The sequence below is a fragment of the Myodes glareolus genome, chromosome 5 (assembly GCF_982192425.1).
Source record: "Myodes glareolus chromosome 5, mMyoGla1.1, whole genome shotgun sequence".
NCBI lineage: Eukaryota > Metazoa > Chordata > Mammalia > Rodentia > Cricetidae > Myodes > Myodes glareolus.
This window is the reverse complement of record NC_142030.1, coordinates 21,302,235-21,325,243: the sequence shown is the minus strand read 5'-3', so window position 1 is coordinate 21,325,243 and position 23,009 is coordinate 21,302,235. Positions and strand designations below refer to the sequence as shown.

The 23,009-nt window shown below is 45.9% G+C and overlaps 1 protein-coding gene across 2 annotated transcripts in view; it reads right to left on the bottom strand.

Annotated features, from left to right (window-relative positions):
• The window catches only part of Cadm3 (cell adhesion molecule 3), a 31,029-nt gene extending 9,817 nt beyond the window's left edge, over positions 1–21,212 (bottom strand). Inside the window, exons 1-3 of one of the 2 annotated variants that reach the window (XM_048448849.3) lie at positions 20,981–21,212; positions 3,058–3,159; positions 267–407 (exon numbers count right to left, since the gene is read on the bottom strand). In XM_048448849.3, the coding sequence (XP_048304806.3) occupies positions 267–407; positions 3,058–3,159; positions 20,981–21,062 (325 nt within the window). In that variant the 5' untranslated portion in view covers positions 21,063–21,212. The remainder of the gene's footprint in view (positions 1–266; positions 408–3,057; positions 3,160–20,980) is intronic. The other variant, XM_048448851.3, reaches the window with a different exon arrangement.
• Between the last annotated feature and the right edge of the window lie 1,797 nt (positions 21,213–23,009).

Genomic DNA, 23,009 nt, shown 5'->3' with positions numbered 1-23,009 from the left:
GGCTGCCTGATATCAGTGCTTCTTTGGGGCTTGGTGCTCCAGCACCTTATGAGGCTATAAGACCTATAAGACTATGCATGGCTAAGATCAGAGCTAGAGTGCTGGTTTCTCTCTGCAAACAACAGAGGAGCCCACAGTTTATGGCTTTTTCAAAGAACTTGCCTTGTGCTTCTCAGCCTCTGGACTACAAAGATAGCCTTAGCCTCTGCTGTCCCTCTCTCCTAGCCCATGATTCCCATGGAGAAAGCTCACTCAGGAGACACTACCTCTCTTCTCCCCAAAGTAGAGCGTCTGCTGGGCAGGATTAGACCACTGTAGGGACGAGTCTTCATGGTCTTTCACTTGACACTTGAGCACCACGGTGCCACCAGCCACCACTGTTTCATCAGAAGTCCAGGGCTGGCTATCTGCAGGAGCAGAGCAGAGTCAGTTTCATAGAGTCCCGAGGATGTCTACCCATGACTGGGCCACAGCCAGCCTCTGCTAATTTATTGTCCCCAAGGCTCTGCTCTCTGTCTACGCTTGAGGCTTCATGAGTGAAGGGATAGAGAGGTGGTTGTGGCACTCGAGGGGGAGACACACCTGATCTTCTCTCTCACTGTGGACACACAGAAAGCATCACCCCTTGCTGAATGTTGGATGAACGGGCAGGGTCACAAATGCTAAAAGGATAAAGGCACCCAGATCTAAACATACTACTCCATATGTATTCTTTTAGGTATGGTTCTAGCATCCATCGTTGAGAACACACATACATATCTACCACCCTGTGTTCTGCCTTCTTGTTACCACTTATTGTAAGAGCAAAACCATTAGAAGCAATTATGACTACTAATCTAAGACCGAAATGGGGGAAAAAAATCTAAACCAGATCTTAGTGTGTATCCCTTCATCCACACAAAAAGAGCAAAACAAACCAAACAGAAATTAAAAACAGAAACATTTTAGCGTACTTTAAAAATTTTCAATAATATTCTCAATCCAATCATCAAATTCATCATCAGTTTTCACTATTATTATTAATTATTGTAGCTGCTGTTGAGACAAGGTCTCACTATACAGTCCTGGCTGGCCTGGTATTTACTATGTATTCATGATAGTCTTGAATTTACCAAAGTCCTTCTGCCCCTGCTTTCTAAGTGCTGGGATTATAAGCATGCACAACCACATCCAATTATTTGCTCTCTTTCCTGGTAACTCTTCCTGTCTCCCCAAATTCAAACCCAAGTTACCACCCTTGTATCATTTAAAGAGTAAAAGACTGAAGTTTCTCCCACTCATTGTGCTGAAAACATATTTTATAATTCTTCTCTCCTTAGAGAAATGAAACAAAACACAGACTCAGTTGATAAGAGTCCTTGCCTAGCATCCAGGAAGCCCTAAACTGGATACCCAGCACTGTAATGATTGATTGTGATGGATCACATATGTTAACCCATTACTCAGGAAGTAGAGACAGATGGCCAGAGGTTGTAGGTTATCCTTGGCTACATACTGAGTTTGGGATTAATTTGGACTGCGGACACTCTATATTAAAAATAATATACACAAACACACACACACTCACACACACATGCACACAGAAAGAGAGAGTGGAAAAAGGATGGAGGAAAGGAAAGAAAGAAGGAAGAGAGGGAGAGGGAAGAAGAAATCCAGGTATCTTTTGGATAGATCAGTTTAATGCCAAATCAACCTTCTCCTCAGGCCTAGCTGTGAACCTCTCCAATACTGACATCTGTTTCCACCACCAGGTCTTGTGCTCAGTTCTCACAGCATGGACTCTGATTCCTAATATTGATTCCCTCATCTTCAGAATTGCTTTTAGTGACCCAACATCAGTGACCTCCTCAGAACTAATCTAAAATAATCACCTCCCTTCTCTGCTTCAGGAGCATCCAAAAGTCTGTTCTATGTCACCAAATTCCTCAACCAGCAATATTCATTGCTCAGTAGGAAACCAGAAATCATGCGAACCACATCCTCTACAGAGCACTATAAAAACAAACAGATGTCCTGAGCGGTGGTGGCGCACGTCTTTAATCCCAGCACTTGGGAGGCAGAGACAGGTGGATCTCTGCGAGTTCAAGGCCAGCCTGGTCTACAAGAGCTAGTTCCAGGACAGCTAGGACTGTTAAACAGAGAAACCCAGACTCGAAAAACTAACCAACAAACAAAATAGATGCTCCCTTTACCTCAGATTGATCCCACCTGACTTTTCTAGTCACCTGACTTGCATTTCCAGGAAATATACCCTGAGTGATACTAGTCAAGAGAAGGCCCTCAGAAGGGAAGGCATGCTGAAAATTATGCCAAGCAAGATACACCGTTAAGGACTGGTAGTTTCCGAATTGGAGTATGAAGCCTGATGTTTAGTACTGCCTAGAACTGTAGAAGCTGGAAGTGAGGGAGCCACTGGGGCCAGGAATCCAATTCCCTCATCTCCTAGACACAGGCAGCAAGGCAACAGAGGCGAAGAGACTCCTAAGATCAGCCCACCAGTTCTCAACACTGTAACTCTGTTCTGTCCTCAACAAGCAGCTGTTGTCATTGGAATTCTTCCTGAAGTGACCCTCTGAAAGGAGAATTAAGACTATAATTGGATTTTGCGATTGTTGTGTAGCCACTAAGCAAATTTGAGAGTGAAATTTTCTCAAAATTTCTCAATGGAAAGTGACTGAGGCCCTTCGTTTGCAATAGACACATATCAATCTCCAACCTCTAAATCCCTCTGTCCTTGTCTCACTTGAAGAATTCCTCTTTGACAATGTCTTTCCAGGACCTCTTTGTTTTTGAGTAATCCATTTCTCCCAGGCATCTTATTTTTGGAAAGAGGTGTAGGGTTACAGAGGTCTCTGTGCCAGAGTGAGAGAGGGAGTTGGTGCATGGAAATGTGGTGGTGGATGCGGAACTGAGGACTAAATGTCAAATGGGAAGGAGGAAGCTGTGTGGTGATGAGAGGCGTGAGAACATGGGGTGGAGGTACCACGACTGGGAGATGATGTGAGGATGGGTGAGAGGCATCTGGAGAACACTGAGATGAAGGGCCTGGTTTCTCACCTTGACTGGCCAGCATGTCAGGGCTGCTCCAGACTGTGGAGCTGAGGGCCTCGTCCAGTGGAGCCAGAGTTCCCAGCTCCAAATCCTGCTCCTGCCAGTAGCCTGGGGAGAGAACCTGCATCAGGGGTGAACCCTGTGCACACTACTATAGCTTGTGTCTACCCTTCCATTGTGGGGGTGTGGGAGGGGCTAGGCCCCTATGGAAAGTGGCTTCACCAACATACCTAAGAGAAAGTGAGACATTAGCAAGAGTTCTGGAAAAGGGAAAGATTCTCCTCTGACAGGCCGTTTAAAGGAGGATGATAACGGTTTTATCTGTCAACCACGTAGTGTGAGAGGCAAAGAGAACTTGGAGACCATTCAGCCCAGTTTTCCCACTTCACAGATGAGGACAAAGAAGTCCCCAAAAGACTGAGAGGGACTCACTACAGAAAAATGGAAACTGAAAACAAAACAGCCCATTATAAACCCCTTATCCAAGATTCTTTTTGTTGTACCACATTATCTAGTAACACATTAGAGCATATGATCACATTTGATTCCTTCCCTTGACCTAGGAAAAGTGCTGGTATCACCATTCCTGTTTTGCCGGGTGGAAGCAGAATGAATTGACTTATCCAAAGTCACACAAATTAAGTAGACACTAGAAATGAAATGCCTGCTTTCAAATCTGATGCTCTTTGTTATAAGGTGAGACACCTTTCTGGTTGAAGAAAGACTGAAGTTGGGGCTAGATGTTGCACTACACATTGCCAGAGTCTTACCCTCTGCGCTCAGATTCTAAGTTTTCATACTAGGTTCCCAGGGCTCTGCCTCACTGAAACTGTACTTCGCTCTGAAGCAACCAGACCTTGTTACCCGGACAATAGTCACCACTTCTCTTAGGACTAGATCGCTGTTATGCTGTCTTGTGAAACACAGTAGTGTCTGGGGTTCACAGCTCCTAACCAAATGGAAAGAGCAGAGGGACAAAGAAACCAGCTAAGTCCCACTGCAAGATCTCCCGCCACAGAGCCCTAGAGCGGCCAATCAAATCGTGCAAAACCAGTGAGATCATCAGCTGCTGAGCAGACACCGGAGTTGCTTCTCTTCCTGGGACAGCGTACAGTGAGAAGTTTGTCAAAGGTCCCTACAGGCGCCACAGTCTGGGTGGGGGTAGGGAGGATAAGAAGGTAGAGGTGGGGCTAAGAGAGAGCAGGTGGGTGGGTCAGAACTGAAAAAAGACTAAAGTGGGGTGTGGACTTCTCCAGAGAAGAAAGGAGAAAGCACTAGGGTGAGAGGATTAATTGGAAGAAAAAGAAAGTAAGTCGGTGAGGGGAAAAGAGAGAGAAGACGGAGTAGCCCAGAAAGAGGGTGAGGGAGAGGAAGGAAGAAACGGGGGAAGGAGAAAGGAGAAAGGGAGACTCCTAGCATCAGATAAAGCTCTAAGAGAGCTTTTGGGGTTGGTGGGCTGCAGTGTAGACAGTTGCCTTTCCCACTGCTCCTGACCTGGCTCTCCCAGAAGATTTGGGAATTTACTTGGTTCTGAGTGACATTAAGAGACCAGGTGCATGTCTAATAGGAAAAGAAGAATTGATGAAGACAGGCAAAAGAGGCGAGGATGAGAGAAAAAGGAGGGCAGGGCTCTCAGTTTCAGCAGAGAGGCAGTCTTGGGGTGCAGATCCCTCATCCTGGGAACACCAAGGGTGAAGACGACTGGACATTGGTGAGTGTTTCATATTATTTTACAGGTTATACATTTTGGAGTGTGCTGTGCCAACATCAAGTAGGAAACAGGGATTGATGGTGCTAAGGCATGGGCCGCTTGAGGGACAGGGAGGAGCAAGGCAAGCGGTCTCAGCGCCCTCATAGGGCATCGGTAACCCAGCACACAATCTAAGAACCACAACACAAGCTTTTACTCAAATGGACCGAGGAAATAGCCTTGTCATTCTTCAGTGTGGGACTTTCAGTTTGCAGAGCGGATTTTCACCCATGATTTCATTTAATCTCAAAACAATTGCTAGCGGTAGGCAGCCAGATATAATCACTTTTAAAGTTGACATCCAAAGAGGTTCCTTGGCTCACTGAAAGGAACTCAAATAGCACAACTCTCAAGAACCCCCTCTACCCCTTGTGGGGTTCTCAGCTTCTAACGCCCCCTGTTTTCCAGAGCCTTTGCACACTTCACTGGGATGTGCTTGGTCCCCAGGCTCTGTGTTTAAACTCTGAGGTGATTGGGGGCAGAAACATCACCATTTTCACCTACATTTTTTTAATTGCCCATCCTGGTGAGCTCTTGGTGCATGTGACTTGTCTGGTGATTTGCTACCTCGGCACCAGGCATTCTGCACCTTAACCACGTGGAGCCAGTGTCTGGTCTCCTGTCTCCTGCTTCCTACATCTCTACTTTCATCTGCATCTTCCTCAGTGACTTCTCTCCTTGCTCATGCTTGTCCGTCATCTCCCCATTCCCACTTCTGTATTTTTCTTTTTTCCCCCCTCTGCACAGGATAAATAAGTCAAATGGTGATGTACATCGGTTAAACACAGCTGAACTGTTCAGAGGCAGAAAACAACAAATAACCTTCAATAAATGACATGTTTGGGGTGTGTATGATTTATTGCCTCTATATGTTTGCAGAGAATTCACTTTGGTTTGTAGTATTTTAGGAAACTGTTTAAGACATGGCTGGGGCATTGCTTCCCTTTCTATGGCAGTGTGCGTGACAGATCTCCTAATCCTGAAATGTACTTTTGATCTTCTATCTCTAGTCTTGGGAATTCTGTTAGCATGTCTGAAAGTTACCTGATTTTATGAAATTGTAGGCTGCTGGTGATAGATTCTGAATGGCCATTCCTATCGGAGCAGGTGATCAGTTGAGTGATTGCAATGCTATCATCAGGAGTACGGATAAGTAGCCCAAATTATAAACCGGTTTATGAAAAGCTTGAGCTATCTTTGGATGAAAATTGTGCCAGTCATTTATGACATCACCATGATATCCCTCAAAATGTTTGGACAGGAAAGGGATGAAACTGAGGAGTATTCTAAAGGGGACATATGGACTTTTTGAAGTGGGTTAGTAAGGATTCTACTCAGGGACCTTGGAGGGAGCTGCTGGCACAGAGCCACTGGTGAAGAGCACCCTCCCTATGTGGGGAGAGCCATGAAGGAAAGAGAAAAGTTCCAGTCTTGATTGTAAGAGTTGGGGAACATCAGTCTTATTAGTCATATTGTTATCTGCTCACATACCTTCTCTGACTTTCCATTCTCTCTCTCTCTCTCTCTCTCTCTCTCTCTCTCTCTCTCTCTCTCTCTCTCTGTGTGTGTGTGTGTGTGTGTGTGTGTGTGTCTAAGAGAGAGTTGAATGCGGGTTCATGAGTATGTGCCTACATGTACATGCAGCTGTGCATGTAGATGTCAGGAGCTAACATGGTGTGCATTCTTTGCTCATTCTCCAGCTTATATTTTAAAAACTAAATTTATCTGGGTGAGGTGGGGATGCATGCCATAGTGTCTGTGTGGAAGTTGGAAAAGAACTTTTTTCTACAATGGTGTGCACCTGCCACCCCAGCCACTGGTGCTGGGTGTCCAGATACATGCTGCTATACCAGGCTTTTTACGTCAGTGCTAAAAACCTGGATTTAGGTTCATAGCAAGTTCTTTGCTGAGTCATATACCCAGCTGACTTTACATTTTCTGTAGATAATACCCACATTGGTTAGCCTGGCCTTCCAGGTCCTATACAGTCCAATGTCAACTCACCTATAAACTTCGTCTTTTCTCCATTTCACTGATCCTGCATTCTAGACGTAGGAGCTATTTAGAATTCCACTTAAGGCATTGGTCATCCCTTGTCCATTCCCTTTTCTATAATCACTTGGTTTAAATGCTCTTCCCCCATCTCCACAGGTCTTAACTCTAGCCTTTAAGCCTACTTTGTGCAGCTCTTCTTTCAAGAGGGTTTCCTTGGTGGCCTAGTTGGGAATTCTTTCCCCTATCTCCGGGTTGCATTATTTCCCTACCTTCCTTTCATGATGCAGAGCTTCTTCCTGCATTGCCACTGGGGCTTCTTCCTAAATCATAAAGATTCTGCAAGAACAGTTGATATCTAATTCATCTTCGTATCAATAATGGCCCCAATATAGCATATTGCACATAGAAGGTGCTTAATAAATATTTATTTATCAAATGAATCAGTATCTTCTGTTGTGGGAACAGAGCTCAAAATCTGTTAGCGCAGAGAACATAGCAAATCCAAAAGCACAGGAAGGAGTAGGCCAAGCAAAGCTTGGACAACTACTACATGGACATCTAGATCTCTACAAGACAGGACTTGATATTAAAAAAAAAACAACAAACCTCACCCCACTCTCGCCACAACCTAGTTTTAGTCTCAAGATTTAAGTTAAGAGGTTCATAGCTGTAACTCTAGGTAACTAGGGAATTATGTGATGCACCTAGTAAGGGCTAGGTTGGGACGTAGGTCTCTCTGGTCCTGAAGCCCAAACTTTCTGCATCTTCCTACTGCACGGCCTGAACCCAGGAGGCAGAAGCAGGTGTCTTGTGTGTGTGGTGGTGGGTTAGGAAGAGGTGAGGGGAGACTTACATTTCTGGCCAGGGATGGTTTCCCTAGACAACGTTCACAGTGCTTGCCTGCAGAATGATTAAAAAAAAAATCACAGAGAAACAGGCTAGAGTGGGTGCTTGTGGTGGTGGCAGTGTTGTGATCGGCATCCGATGAATTATGCTTTTAACTGGATTTTATAATGCGCCTTCGCTCCATACTTTGGGATCTATTTTGTCTACCCTTAATTGTCTTACAGTGTGGGGCTCCTTGGTTAACCAAACAACAGATGTGTTTATTTAAAACTTTTGACAAAATCTTTTTATGTTTTCATTACATTCTAGCACCTAGGCTAAAAATGAAAAGGTTATCTCGTTGGCTCTCAATCGTTTTGAGTGTTTCTTAGTTCTTCTTTTCTTTACCCATGGATTCTGATATCGTTAGAATTCTCAGCATTTTAAAGGAAAAGTAATCCTTTTCCTATAGTGGTTTCCTTCTGATCGATTGTTCATACTGGGAGTAGCAGAGGCAGGGATTGCAGACTTAATATTGTGTCTCTTCAAAGCATACATTGGCACCAATGACTCAGTTTTTCACTGCAAGCACAGGACCTCACACATCGTAAGGGCTCAATAAATATTTATTGAATAAATAAGTGAGTTACTCAAATGAATAAAAATGTATTATGTCTGCAATTTAAGTGACTGGTAGGGAAGGCTATGAGAGTATGCCAGCATCACCCTTGACTGTTTGGTTTATGTATCTTCCCTGCCTTGTTTGCTCTGGGGATCTAGAATGTATTGGCAGAACTATTAACCATGTCGTGGGTGCACATTTGGGATGGTGGAACAAAGGGCCGAGAGATCCGGGCTTCATGACTACAGCTGGCCTCGCTAATGCTTGTGTCCGGAGCCCCACTTCCCTGACTCTAAGGAAAAGCAGCTCTCTGAGTAGGCGTTGATGATGATGGTGATGATGATGGTGATGACTCAGCATTTCTCTAACTCCGGAGTTAAAAATAATGTTCAGCCCAGCCTACTTGTTATTCCTCACGACTACCCTGACAGGTGGGTGGAGAAGTGTTATCTCCAAGCAAAAAAACATACTGGGGGCTGTGGCCCAGAATACTGACTCTCTTTTAGAATGGAGTATCCACCATTAGGAGTCTTATTGCTAGGCTCCCAAACCTGAGAATCTTCCCCAATTCGGCTTCTTAGTGAATTGCTATGCACATGCGGGTCACAGACAGCAGAGAACGGCCCATAGTACATTGAGACTTGGAATTTGGCCCCTGGGAGTTTGCTTATCCTCAGAGCCACGCTTTTCTTTAAGAGTAAATGTTTGAATGTGCATTTGGAGGAAACTGGACCAGTTCCATCTGAATCTTGACTTAGAAGATAACTCTGAGATTTGGAGGAGTCACTCTGACTTCACAAAGGATTCTCTTTACATTCAGTTTCCTACAGTTGGTTTTTGGCAGCCACGACTGTGCCAGATTACCAAAACCATCCCTCGGTTTCTAGACTAGAACTTTGACGGCTAGTGGTAGGCTCTCTTCTTGTTCTGTATTCCTGTCTCACATTGCCTATTTTTCCTTAGCTCTCAGTTCACTAATACCTGGACCTTAAGGCATAGTCAGAGGGATGCTGGACCTTAAGAAATGGAACTTATTCTGATTTCTAGTCACCTCTGTCTTTTCAGGTGTTTCTTTATTTTTCTTTTGGGAATGAGATTTTGGACTGCATTGAGACCAGGAAGTCCTCTTGAACACCCCTCTCTTCCATAACTCAGGTGCACTTTAGCTTGTGCTCACCCCAGAACCTCGGGCCTCAGTCATGCCTCAGCTGCTGCCATCTGATCTTAGCCTCCCTGGCTCCCTGCTGGTCTTTTTGTCACTGGGCTGCTGAGAGGAGATGTTGCTCCTTCTTGGTCCTCCCTCTATTATTTCTGTTGCTGTCTGGTTTTTTTTTTTTTTCCCTCCCGGAGTCTTGTTTGTCAAGCAGCCTCTTGGGCCCAAAGTCATTACTCTCTCCAGGCTTGATTTGATTCTCCTAAGAGGCACAGGAGAGTAAGTGGAAACAGATGGGGGAAGGGTAGATTTCCACTCCTTTCTCCCCCAGGAACTTCCTGTTGTGCTAACTAACCCCTTAGTTTGGTATACAGCCTGGACCAGAGACTCAAGAGTTGAGAAGTGTGTCATTTTCACACTGTTAGAAGATCTGAGAGTCAGGTGAGGAGCTACTCAGTCTGCATTCCAACAGGTTTTATAATGTGTTTCAGGGGCATATTTTGGTTCCATCCTCAACAGGTAGGAAGCAAAAAGTTTTCCAAGTTAAATGAGGCGAAGCATCCTCAGGATCTTTGGCCAGCTTGTCAAGGGCAGGTGTGAGGATGAGGTTAAAATGAAAAAGATTTCTCGGTGTTAAAACTCCTTTCTCACTAAAATTAAAAGTAAATGAAAATACAGTCACTCCAAAACCTTTTGTATGCAAATGTTAAAAAAAATCTATCAAATTTTAAGATGTCATGAAGGTGGGGGGGCAGGGTGTACACGTATGTGCGCACGGCTGTGTTTCTTAAACCAGATTCCATCAGTATTTTCTACTGACCCCTAATGGCCAGTGCTGGTTACTCCCAAAATCGTTGACTATCAGACAGAAAGGGAAGGATGCCTTTCTGACTCTGGCGCCAGAGTGCAATGATTTTTCCCCTCTTTCTGTTATAATTAATTCACACAACACGGTTTCTCCTGCATGACTTTCACAAGCATAGACTTTCAGAGCTGACGCAATCGTCAGGAGCAGTCAGTCCAATGCCGTTGTGTGCGTGTGCATGTGAGCATGCATGTTTACAAGCTGCTGAACCACATCCCCAAATTCAGCTGCTCATTTTAACAACGAGGGACTGAAATCCCCGGGAAGTGTGAGAACTGGACGAAGTCCCACAGGCGGGTAGTGGGAGTCACAGTTATGACTCTGGCCTTTTGTGCTCACCATCACTTCCCAGGCGTCCTGATGGAATAGCGAATCCAGAGGTTCCGTTGCCACTGAATGTGACTTTTGTATCTGGTGATTTCTACTCTGCTTCTTATCACCATATGGGAAGGACCCCAAAGTTCAAGGGAAGTCAGCTTATTAACTATCAGACAGGTTGGAGAAGTTGGGATGAGACAAAGCAGTCTCATCTGCCATATTTTCACAAATGCCAGGCCTTAAGATGGACTTCAGTTCCCACAAAAGAGAAATTTGAAGGTCAGAAGCCACTGCTTTGTCCTTAGGAGCTAAACACAGTGGCCATGAGATAAGACTTTGTGTATACTGTGTGTGTGTGTGTGTGTGTGTGTGTGTGTGTGTGTGTGTGTGTGTGCGTATGTGCACGCACTCCTGAATCTACCTGCTGGAGCATGTACCTTGCACAGCCATGGGAACATGTGCATGAGTGTGAAGTGGAAGAGAGAAGGGTTCAACTAGATGGGAAGAAAAAAGCAGAGGAGCATGTCCTATTCTTGAACTAGAAAGAAAAAAATCTGGAGGCAGAAGTGGGCTTGTGGTAGGCTGTGGGGGGGATGCTCACAGACTTAGTTAAGATTCTGAGGAGCAGAGACTGGGAAGTGGGTGGCAGAGAAGGAGGTGGGGACAGCTGTTGCTTTGATTTGGTACTGAGTCAGTGTTCTCGGTGCATTAGCGCTGAGAGGGAGCCCTAGGCTGGCCCCCAACCAAAACAAGCCCCTCTGCAGCCAATATTGAGTTGTAACAAGGACAAACGTAGTTGGGAGACATAAAGGAGGGGCATCGGATCCTAAGCAACTCCTGGTTCATCTTAGCTCCCTTATTCTGGAAGTGTGGATTCTAAGTAAACATCTAGCCTTCTGCAGCAGGAGTCTGAAAGGAGCAGAGGTGGGGGTAGGGGAGTAGGGGGTGGGGGAGCAGAGCACTGGAATGCATCGTGGAGAACTTCTGGAGAACAGGTTCTGTGTAGTTACAGGATGGTACCTGAGATGATGGCAGCCTTTTGCAGGGTCTGTTGCCTCAACTCCTCATGCCTTCTCACAGTGATCTCATTCTTCAGAAATCAGGGCAGGTTTGTTGTGGGCTGTATACTCTGGTACAGTAGCCAAGAGGCTGGTTTTGTCTGAAGTTTTGGATGCCCCTTTAACCTGAGCAGGAGAGTTTTATATCCTTCCTAAAACTTGTTATTTATTACACACACAAATGTACACAAAGACAGAACTATAAAAAAGATGCATCCCCCATACTGTAGGAAAGCATCTGGGATCTTCTAGAGGACCCAGGTTCAATTCCCAGCACCCACATGGCAGCTCACAACTGTCAGCAACTTCTGTTCCAGGGGATCCAACACACACAGACATGCATGCAGGCAGAATGCTGATACACATAAAATGCAAGTAAATAAATAAATTTTAAAAAGAAATAAAAAAGCAGTTAGGAAAGGAAACATAACAGAATTGAACCTGGAACTCATTTAGTGCACTGAAAGGGTATGGGAAGATGGGAATTGGTTGAGACTGAGTGATAAAGCTCAGCCAACCAGGGACATGCAAAGAACAGATTTCCTGAGGGTGAGAAATCTCAAGTCTGACTTCCAACATGTTTCTTCCTACTTGGTGCCTGGTACCTGACCTGTCTGCATGCACATGCAAATTCCCTTTCTTACAGGGTTCCACCACATGCATCGCTGTTTCGGTGATGATTTAGATCTTTTGGGGGCGATGGCTTGGTGTGGCGGGATAACAACACCGTGAAAAGCATGATTTGTTATGAGGCAGGCAGGAGAGCATTTATCTCTGCTGGCTCTGATATTCCTGACTTGTTTCCCTTCACTGGATGATCAGAGGCTGGGTGTGAATGACAGGTTCAGGGCAATGGTTAGGAGTGTTACATGAAGAAAAATGTGTTCTGCTCCATACACCCACTCACACTACTCTAGTTTCCCTGATTCCCCTAAGACTAAATGAGACTTAGGCTCGCTCTCTCTCTCCTTCATTCTTATCACTTGAAAAAGAAAATCTGTATTTTTAAGAGTGCTGCATTGCATTGTACATGCTAGCCTCACTTTGTGCTTTTCTGGTAGTTTAACTCTTCTATGAGACAGTCACATTCTTCTGTGTCTACAAATCTCACAGTCTCCAAAATGGCAAATAATGCTGTGTTGATAGAAAGGTCCCTCCTTCCCTCTTTTTAAACCTCCATTGAGTTTCTCAGTTTTTATGTGGTTATGTCTTTTCTTAGCTCCCTAAGATGCTTGTATTTTCCAACCCAGTCATCCTTTCTCTCTCCTTCAGCACGTGTCCTTCAACACACTATGATTCTCATTATTCATATGCCTGAATAAAAAATAAAAAAAATTTTATTTTTTCTGTCTCAGACACACAGCTTTTATTATGACCCAGATACAGAGCCCCTTTCACATGCTCATATTAATCAGAACCCCTTACTTCCAGAAAACCATATGGCTTAACCTCAGAGCTTCCCCCCAAAGCAGAATTTAGTCTCTTTCTTCTGCTCAAACTCCCCAGGAAAGGACCAGAATCCTCTCCTCCCTAGGGCTGAGGCTCAGTCCATCTGTCACTGACATTGGACTCCAGGGCTTGGAAACCAGAAAATACTTGGCATTAACAGCAGTTGAGGATAAAAGAAAACATGGAAGGCTCAGGGGCTTAGTGGTGCTGTGTTTTATATTTGTGTGAGATTATAAGAGGCAAGTTGGAGGGGGAACATATACTATGTCCTTGGGAAAGATGCCATTATCCGGAAGTGTGAGAACTAGTGAGTGCCACTGTCCCACTGTAATTTTGTGTTTGTCGAGTGACAAATGGCTAGGAGCAGATGGTAAAACTGGCCCTTCATTTTATAATGGAAGAACTTGGCCTCAGGTTCCTTAAAGGGGTGGACACGATGGTCAGTTCCATGTTATCTGTCGCTGATGCACGCAGTTTTTCTGCATTTCTAAAGGGTATCAAATATTTAAATCAGAGGCTTCATGAATAAATTCACATTTAGAAACTTTTTACCCTGAGTGAAACTTTGGCTGGAGAGCAAAGGGCTGAGGCATAGAAGATAAATAAACACACACAGAAAACAAGGTCTTGCCCATTCTGAATAGCACCTGATATTCAAAGTCCTAGCTCTTCATCCTACTTTGCTAATATATGAGACGATTTTGAAGACAAAGAAGAGAGACAGGTAGTGGTCAACTTAGAGATGAATGGCTATGACACAGACTTCCATCACATTTCCCTTTCCCCAGAGCAAGGCGCGACTCCTGACCTTCTTGACCCTGAAGTAGAAGTAAATGAGCTAAAGGTGTTTATAATTAGCAATCAATATACAATTAGTACAAGCCTAGCTGGGGAAAAGAAAAAATAAGTCTTTAGCAAATGCAGATATATATATATATATATATATATATATATATATATATATATATATATATGTGTGTGTGTGTGTGTGTGTGTGTGTGTGTGTGTGTGTGTGTGTGTATGTGTGTGTGTGTGTGTGTGTGTGTATTTCTCCTGGACACCTTTCCAGATGTAAGATCTCACACAGGGATGAAGGACATACTGAAAAATGTTAAAAGAATATGCATTTCGATCCTTCTGGAAATAAGTCTGCTCTTCACTAGAGCAGAGTGTCCAGGGAAATGAGTAGATGCAAGATACTCCAGCTGTTGCTGCAACCTCAATCCTATCTTCCAGAAGGCTCTCTCATAGAGATAAATCACTTACATTATCTACCCTTGATTGATGAACTTCTTCTTGCTTCAAGTGAGGAAATGAAGGAGACATCCTGGCAATTCATTTGGGTATCCAGCCTCCTAGACACTTCTCTGGGTCATTCATGTAGAAATCGACATGGGACAGTTTAGACTCAGGGCAAGAGGAGCTTGCCCTGATCTGATATAAAATGATGAAGAGGCTGGCTAGGTGGGTGGCACTTGGTGTCTCAGATTATTGGCAGATGTGTAAGAGAGTCCATCTGAAAGATGCGACTACTGAGATTTGGCCAGGACAGGAATCCGGGATGACGTTTATGTTTAAGGCCACTTTCTCCATAAAGGTTGGTTACAAAAGCAGAAGGAATGAATCAGGGTTCTGATTTTAGTTTCTATGCCTCTCATATGTTGGGGATTTTCTATTGCCTAGTTTATTATATATCAAGTTTGCATTGCTGAGGCAGAGGACAGAAGGAAAGCAGGCATTATAGTAGGACAGGTAGCGCTCGCATCAGAGTCAGGGTGCTAGTGAGAGCTGCATGTTTATGACTGAGGCGGACTCATTCTGCACTCCACATCTGTGGAGTGTATGTGATTATCAGACAGGAACAATGTCATCTCAGTCTAAAGCACAGCATCTGTAGTGCCATTTTAAAGTGTGGTTCCAGCTACAGTAAAACGTGGAGTTATTTCAAGGCCATCTGAGGACACTGTAGACCCCAATTTCCTGAACATGTACACCTGAGAAATACTTTTCTGTCTCCTTCCTAGGGTTCATTAATCAGGAGAACTCACTATATCTCTGTAACAGGGTGTGGACTCCCTTTTCAAATATCAGGGCTGCATGTGTTTCTGGCCGGGGGAGGGAAAGCCCAGCCAGTTCTGAGGCCTGCACTGCAAGAGCGGAGATGATAAAGCAAAGGTGGAGCAGGACCATGGAGAGCAACAAGAAGTGCATGGAGTGTTACCATGACGGGCCAGCACCATGGAGAGCTCAAAGCACAGGTAGTTTATTTGAACGGGGACTTGGGACCTGGCATGGCAAGGTAGCAGGCTCTGGTGCCCACAAAACGTAACGCTAGAGTTCTGTTAGCATCACGTGACGTCCATCATATTTTTTTTCCTGAAGGACTTTGAGTCTGTTACATACACCCAGAAGACTGCGAGGACCACCACCAGTTAGTGTGTGATCATTAGCCAAATTATCTAAGTGAGATTGCTGACGAGGAGGTTTTAATTTGCTACAAGTTATTAAAAAACAAAGGTATGACTATTGTCTAGTGAAGGAAATGACAAAAAAGTTCCTGTGACCCGCTCCCTTCAGAAACACTAGGATATAAGGAAGCCAAAATGTGTATAGTCATCAGATAGGTTATATTGCATACACAAATGTTCTGATAGTCTCCAGTTTTCTATAAAAAGTCAATATTTGATGACAAAAGGAGAAGAAGCATGAGACCAGACTTTTTAAGATGAGTGGTGTCTGCTGCGCAAAGTGGCACATGCCTTCATCCCTGCACTCAGCAGGCAGAGGCAAGCAGATTACTTTGAGTTTGAGGTCAGTCTGGTCTACAAAGCAAGTCTCAGTACAGCCAAACTGTTATACAGAGAAACCCAGTCTCAACAAAACAAAACAAAACAGAACAACATCACCCCCCCCTCCAGAAAAGAGTTGTGTCACCAGGGCTTAAAGCCCTCTGTTTTTATTGGAGAAATTTAGTAACTAGCTTTTTTACTTAAGAAAATTTTGGTAAATTAATCAGTGAGTCTTTAATACTTGCTAGTTCAATAATGATTATATAGCTTTAATGAGCCACTGTGTGTGAAAAAAAATCTCAATAGATGTATGTGTTCTACTCCTGAGAGGTTGATTTTTTCTTTCAGGATTAGAATGGATGGACCTCCTTGTCACATACAACAGTGCAGGCTTGAAATTTTTCTGGCATAGTTGTAAGAGCCTGAGCCCCAGCTGCTTCTGACCTTATAGAGAACCATTACCACTGCTGATCCTGGCAGCAGAGATGGGTCTTTGCCCTGGAGACATGTTTTTCTCCACTTGAAAATGATATAGAGTGTTTATTCTTAATTTGACTGTGTTCTTAGAGACTTGAACCTTTTCCTAGTGGTTTATAAGACTCTTCTGTGATCTCTCTCTCTCTCTCTCTTTCTCTCTCCTTCTCTCCCTACTTCTGTCTTAAAAGCATTCCTGTGGTGATTGCTATTCTCACAGCCTATGGTGGACATCCAGGACATGACCCCATACAGGGGTCATGTTCCAGTATATTGACCTGTAGCCAGTGGTTAAACAGGAAGCACTAGACTCTAACATTAAAAATAAAAGAAGATCCTGGGCTAGAGTAGAGGTTAGTGGTGGGGAGCTTGACAAATATTCACAAGTCTACAGGTTAAATCTTCCCTCCACAACAAAAAAGAGGAAAAAATAAAAAAGAAGATATAATTACTCCAATTTTCTAATACTCTGGTTTTTTTCATTCAGCAAGAAGCTGACTGCTTTCAGGAGAATCAAGAGCCTAGACTGCCATCCTTAGATGACATTCCTTTACAGAGACTCAGATAAAAAAAAGATTGTGGAGCCAATAGGCAGCTCCACTGGAGTAGGAGACAGTGTGGAATGTGACTAGGTACAGCCCCAAGGGTTTTCTTTCTCTGACAACTGTGAGATTTTCCCCTACCACATGACTTACAAACAAACAGCTTTAAAGACCATTCTACGTATTAGAGTGCAGTGAACAGCAGCAAGAAATGCTTAAGTCCAATCTAAAGATTCACAGTGCAATGGTATCATGTCCCGTCTGCCATTTCAAAATGACCAGAACACCAAAAAGATGCCATCTGTTGAATTTCATGGCTGCAGAAGTATGAGTCACCCACTTCAAGAGGATGCTGAATATCTCCAACATGTCACTCTTGAAATTGGACTAGGTCTTCTTTCCTCAGTTGGAAGAGGAATAAAGGAAGCCTAAGTGCACTCTGATGGCTCAGTTGACTTTTGGCAGAGGGCAGAGGATTTTGGACTATAGCAACAGTCAGGTGTAGCTTAAAGAATACAGAGAAGCCAAGAATAGGGCAAAGGCTACAGATCTTAATTTCGGCAATTCTCCGGTGGTCTCTTTTCCTTAACGAGGCAGATACTAGGGTCCCAGAAAAAACTATCAAAACCAACAGTGCCACCTAGGCCTAGGCTGAACTTAGGCTAGGATATCTAGCCATAATTTCTGGGTAGCCATTTCACATCCACATTAGGCAAGCTGAATAGTCAATGAATTAACTATGTCATCCCAGTATCTCTCTGATGGCCTTAACTTTCTTGTGTCAGATGCTGTGCAAATCTTAAGGAAGAGTATGTCCTTCCCAAGAGTTATAGCAGGATCTAAGAAGAGAACAGAAATAAAACCAGACAGAACTCTTACAGCTATAACAAGGAACAGAAACTCAATGGAGCAGATCTGCCAAGCAGATCCGTGGGCAGCACTACAGAGAATGCTGGGCTTCTCCGGCACATTGGGCATGATCTCCACACTGGGCACCTGGCCAGGGGGCTGCAGAATGCATGGCAGTGGACAGAAGGTCATTGGGAAGGAAAACTAATGCATGTGTGGGACACTTAAAGGTTAAGTTGCTATAACCTGGAATGAAGCAAAGCGAGGTTGTCCATCCACTAGGTTAAATCACTGTACTGAAAATAACACAGGAATAAAAAACCCTGAGAAGGCTGGTCACAATATTGAATGTCAAGCTGCTCACCAGAGACATGACCACAGGGTGCATTAAGTTCACAGACCTTGTGTTTCTCAAACTGGAGCTGCCAACGTCTGCCAGTACTAGTGCAGAAAGACCAGAAGGGAGGGCAGGTGGCAAATTCCTAGGCTTGTGGCCACAGCACTTACGGCCAGGTTCAGATAGCATTTGCTGGCCCTACCTTGTTTCAGCTTCTCAACCCCTATTCATCTTTATGTGTCTTAAATATTTCTGCTGTACCCAAAGGAGCTTTACACCTCAGCAGAACATGAAGTTTGTTTTTCTTATTCTCAGTGGAATTAGCTTCCCAGTCACAACACCTTTGACCATTTCGGCTTCAGCGTGTTGGATTATTTTGTCCTTAAGTCTTTACACCACATCTCTCCTAGATTGGGTCAAACATTACAGGTTGAGTTAAGCATTACCAATCACCCTGCTCAGGAGCCCCAGGAGAACCCTTCATGATGCTAGTCAGCATGGACTCCAGGAGTGGCATCCGTGGATATAATCTATGCATTTATTTTCCATCATTGACACTCGCTTTCTCAGACTCAGAAATCAAGGTATGGAATTAATTTAGTGGAGGATACTTAATGGTTATGATTCAAACAGTGCAGGCATTGCCCTCTACACAGATATTCTGGAGGCCTGGTTGGATTTTTCTTTGAAAACAGTGGCCTAACTCTCTTTCCTTTTTCCTGACCCATCCTCTTCAATTCCTCATACAGAAGTTACTACCTTTCCCTCCTTCCTCCAAGTTACTGCTCGAACTATATTTATTTCTAAGCTTAGAATACAATAACTCTCCTTTTCTGAACTTTAAGCCCAAATAGGGGCTAGGCTCTTAAGGTGAAGAACAAGAAAGAGTTGTCATGCATTGGGTGAGGAAAAATATGGTCACTGAACAAATCCACTCCAGTTTGTCATTTATGTTCTAAAGAAGAAGAGCCTGCAGCTCACTGATGCGATCATTGTCTCTTTTCAGGTCTTAGATTGGCACTCTTAGTTCCTTTTGCCAAAGGATTGTAGTTTGGGCACTTGCTTCTTTAATTCACCTATGAGTATTGGGAAGACAGCGACTTCACTGAAAGTCAAGGCCTTTTAGGAGAGCCATTACTGAGGCACAAACACCCAGTGTCCCCTTTTGCCTTATATTAAGCCCACTGGCCCCCAGGACTGCTCATCTCCTCTGTGAGCAGGGTCACCAGTGCTGTCTTCTGGGAACAGGGATTCCATGTGCAAGAGAAGAGACTGCCATCCCTGCGGTGACAGTAGGAACTTCCTTTAGGGAGTTTGGGGAGTACAGAGTGAAAGGAGTCAGCCAACCAACTGTAGAGAGGGGATCCCCAGGGTCCTCACACCAGGGAAAGCTTCTTTACCAGGACAGAGACGGGGTAAGGGGAGGAGGTCAGGCAAGGTGGAGCTATTATTCCTCCAGCACCCTGGCTCCCAGCCGGCTTTCCTCAGATGAAATTCTCTACATCATCCTCCCCAGTTCCAACCCCTCCCCTCTCCACCCCGCCCCGCCCTGTGCCTATCCCTGCTGGCCACTGGGTCCATCGCCCAGGAACCACCTCCCCTTTCTCCTCCCCTGCGGTTCTTTCTGTCCCCCCCCCCCCGTTGGCATCTGGCCGGGCACAGCCACCACCCGCCCTCTACTCTCCCCACTTCCCTTTGGTCCGCAAAGGTCCTGTTCCCGTTCCTCTTCCCTTCCCCCACCCAGCCCACCTCTGACAGGCCAAGAGAGAGAGGAGGAGGATGCATTCCTTTAGTCCTCCCTCCTCCGGGGACCTGAGGCTCTAAGCTGGGGTGCCCTTCTTCTTATCTCTAAACACTTCTTCAAGCCACCCCATTAACCACCAGCAGTCCTTAAGAAGGCTGAGGTGCCCCCACAGCGCTGACCTACATAGCCTGGCCTGGGGCGGGAGGGGCTCTTCCCCAAGTCCCCTCTCCCTTGGCCCCGCCTCCTTTCTTCACCCCCCACTCCCTTCCTTCACCTCTTTACCTTTCCAAACCCAAGAAGGGTTGAGTTGCAGACTGGGGCAAAGAGGCTAGTCTGCTACCCCGCCCTAAATTTGGGGAAATTGATGCTCAGCTCAGGAAAGCTTTGGGCTTCCCATCGATCCTTCTCCCCAAATATCTTGCTCTCTCCTTTTGCTGCCCCGCACCCAAGTATAGGTTTTCTTTCCCAGATTTTGCCACCACTAGGACTAGAGCCAAACTGGGGCCCCCTCCGCCCAGTGTTGTTGTTTTGCTTCAAGGAGAAGCCCCTCTCCTTTGCCCACGCCCCCCTCGACAGCCTCACCCAAGCCCCCTTCCCTGCCCACTCAGAGCTCCGCGGCGGGTGGGGGACGCGCGGGGGAGCAGAAATGTTTGCATGCAGCAGTTTGGGGGGTCGTTCTGGCCACCCAACCCCTACAGACATACATACACAAACACCCAACACACGCCCTGACTGAAACAGCGGCAAATCTCACTCCGCCCCCAACACACACTGACACAGACATACACACAGACTCTGACACAGAAACGCAGCACCAGACACCAACATAGACGCGCACACCCAGACACATACGGACATCAACACTTCCAGACCCCGGCTGCTCCAAATAGACAGCAACCCCCCCGAGATCCAGACCCCTACTGCACACGCAGACACACACAGTCGGCTCTGTACATAGAAGGGTGCACACGCCGGCACACCCCACGGTCCTCAGAGACAGCGATGCTCAGAGACAGACACAAGGGTATTCCAAGAGCCTGGCGACTTGAACCCTCGCTTCTAAACAAAGCCAACAGGCTCCCTGCTCCCGACTCCCAATGTGAACCCCCACCTCGGGGCTTTGGTCACCTCCCCTGGCGCCGCCCCCTCCCTCACTCACCGTCCTGGGAAAGATTGGCCCCGCCGGGTGCCCAGGAGCAGGCGAGGAGCAGGAGCAGGGGCAGGGCGGAAGGGGCCCCCATCGCGCTTCCTGGCCGCCTCCCCGGCTGGGCGCTGGCGAGCCTGGATCTCCGGGGACTGGGGCCGGGGGCACTGGGTAGACCGCGTCGCTGGCCAAAAGGGCGCCCCCGGAGCGGCTTCCAAGCCCGGGGCCGAGGCGGGTACCGGGAGGGAGCCGGCGCTGCTGCAGTCGCCGGGATTAAATAGGGCGCTCGGAGCAAACCATTCGGTTGGAGGTGGAGGGGGGGTGACGGGGGGCTGGGCTGGTGGCGGGGGGGCCTGGATGCCGCATTCCCTACTCCCCCCGCCTCCCACACCCCCTCCGCGCTTTTGTGGTGTCTTCCATCTTCTCCCCTGGGAGCTCCTCCAGCACCACTCGGGTGTGGAGCAAAGGAAGGGAGCTGGCTCAGCAATGGGACCCCACGCGCACCCCTCTTAGGCTTGGGGTGGAGAGAGGGGAGGTGGGCAGGGCGGTGGGCCAGCTGGCGAGAGCGTCCACTGCAGGCCTGGGCAAGGGCGTGCCCACTAGCCTGAGATCCTCCGGCCCCGCCTTCTCCTTAGGCAACCGGGATCCCCAAAGCTAGGGCACCCCTATCAGCAGTGTGGCCAAGTATACCTCCCCAGGGTACCTACTTACTCAAGCCTTTCTCCTAAGCTTAGCCTCCTTAGTTCCTCTTCCTCAAGACCTTCTACTTGTCCAGCAACAATTTGTGGCTCCAGGCAGCCTCCTTTGCAAAGCAGACCCAAGGAGGTCACGGGACTCAATTCCTCTTAAGTCTTCTTCAAAGACATCATCCCAGACACTAAACCAAAGAAGTGTCCTGCAAAGTAACTCCCAGTTTCACTCCTCGATGCCCTCTTTAGCCCCAGCTAGCCCTGCAATACCCCCTTCTTCTCAGTCTTCCAGACAGTCTCATCTTCTCAACTTTTAGCTAGTAAGAACCCACGGTGAAAGGCAGACCCACACACCCTCTTACAGACCAAGAAACGGTGTGATGAATGCCTCTGTGGTCACCAAGGCTATATAGAAGATGGATGAGAAATACAGTGCACTTGCTCACACCCAAGAGTCCCAAGTCCCCAGTGTTTGCTGTTCTTTCAGGTTATCTCTGGGAAAGTTTTTTTGGTATGTTTCAGAAAATGATCATTTTGGGTTAGTTTTGTTGGAATTTAGCTTTGGGGAATGAATTCCTAAATTTTAGAATCCTAAAAATCAGGCAATTTTAGGTATGTTAAGAGTCCTTTAAAAATAATAAACCTGATCTAACTTAAGCCAGGTTTTATACTCGCTCATCAGCAGAAGGCACAGCAGTGGGCATCAGAGGAAAGAGTATATGGAGATTCGTTCTAGAAGTGAGATGTGGGTGTCTCTAATAACGCCTGCAGCCCATTTCCCATGCTGCGTTCTTGTGCTAGCCTTTAACGTTTGAGTAATCTTTCTGTCCCTATGTCAAGGTTTCTTAGTTCTGGATGGTGATGTAGTTAATGTCCCTGTCATCTAAGAACCCGAGGACAGCCTGCAGTACATAATCTGTAACGGGTAAAGCCTTGTCTAAATGACAAGCAGTGAAGTTGGGGCTGAGAATATACTGTTCAGGGAAGCCTGCAGGCTGGTCTGGGTCTGCTCTGATATTTTTCCCTCACTATTTCTGGACTTTATAGTTTCTAGAGAAGTCTGCTTGCCTCTTGGACATTTCTTGGCTGTCTGGGTGGTTATTATTTTTTTTTCCTAGATGATATTGAACAGTGTCTGATTTGACCTGTGTTGGCGACTCTTGACTCTTTTTGCCTCCCCTAGCTCTCTACTATCTTGAAATCTGAGCAATGACAATGGGGTAGTATACAGTGTGGGGACATGGAGACATGGATATGAGAGGGGTAGGAGGCTAGACAGGGTAAGGAGAGTTTGTAGGAAGATTACACTTCTTGACGGAGGTGGGACCAGGTTGGTATGGGGTTGGTTATGATAA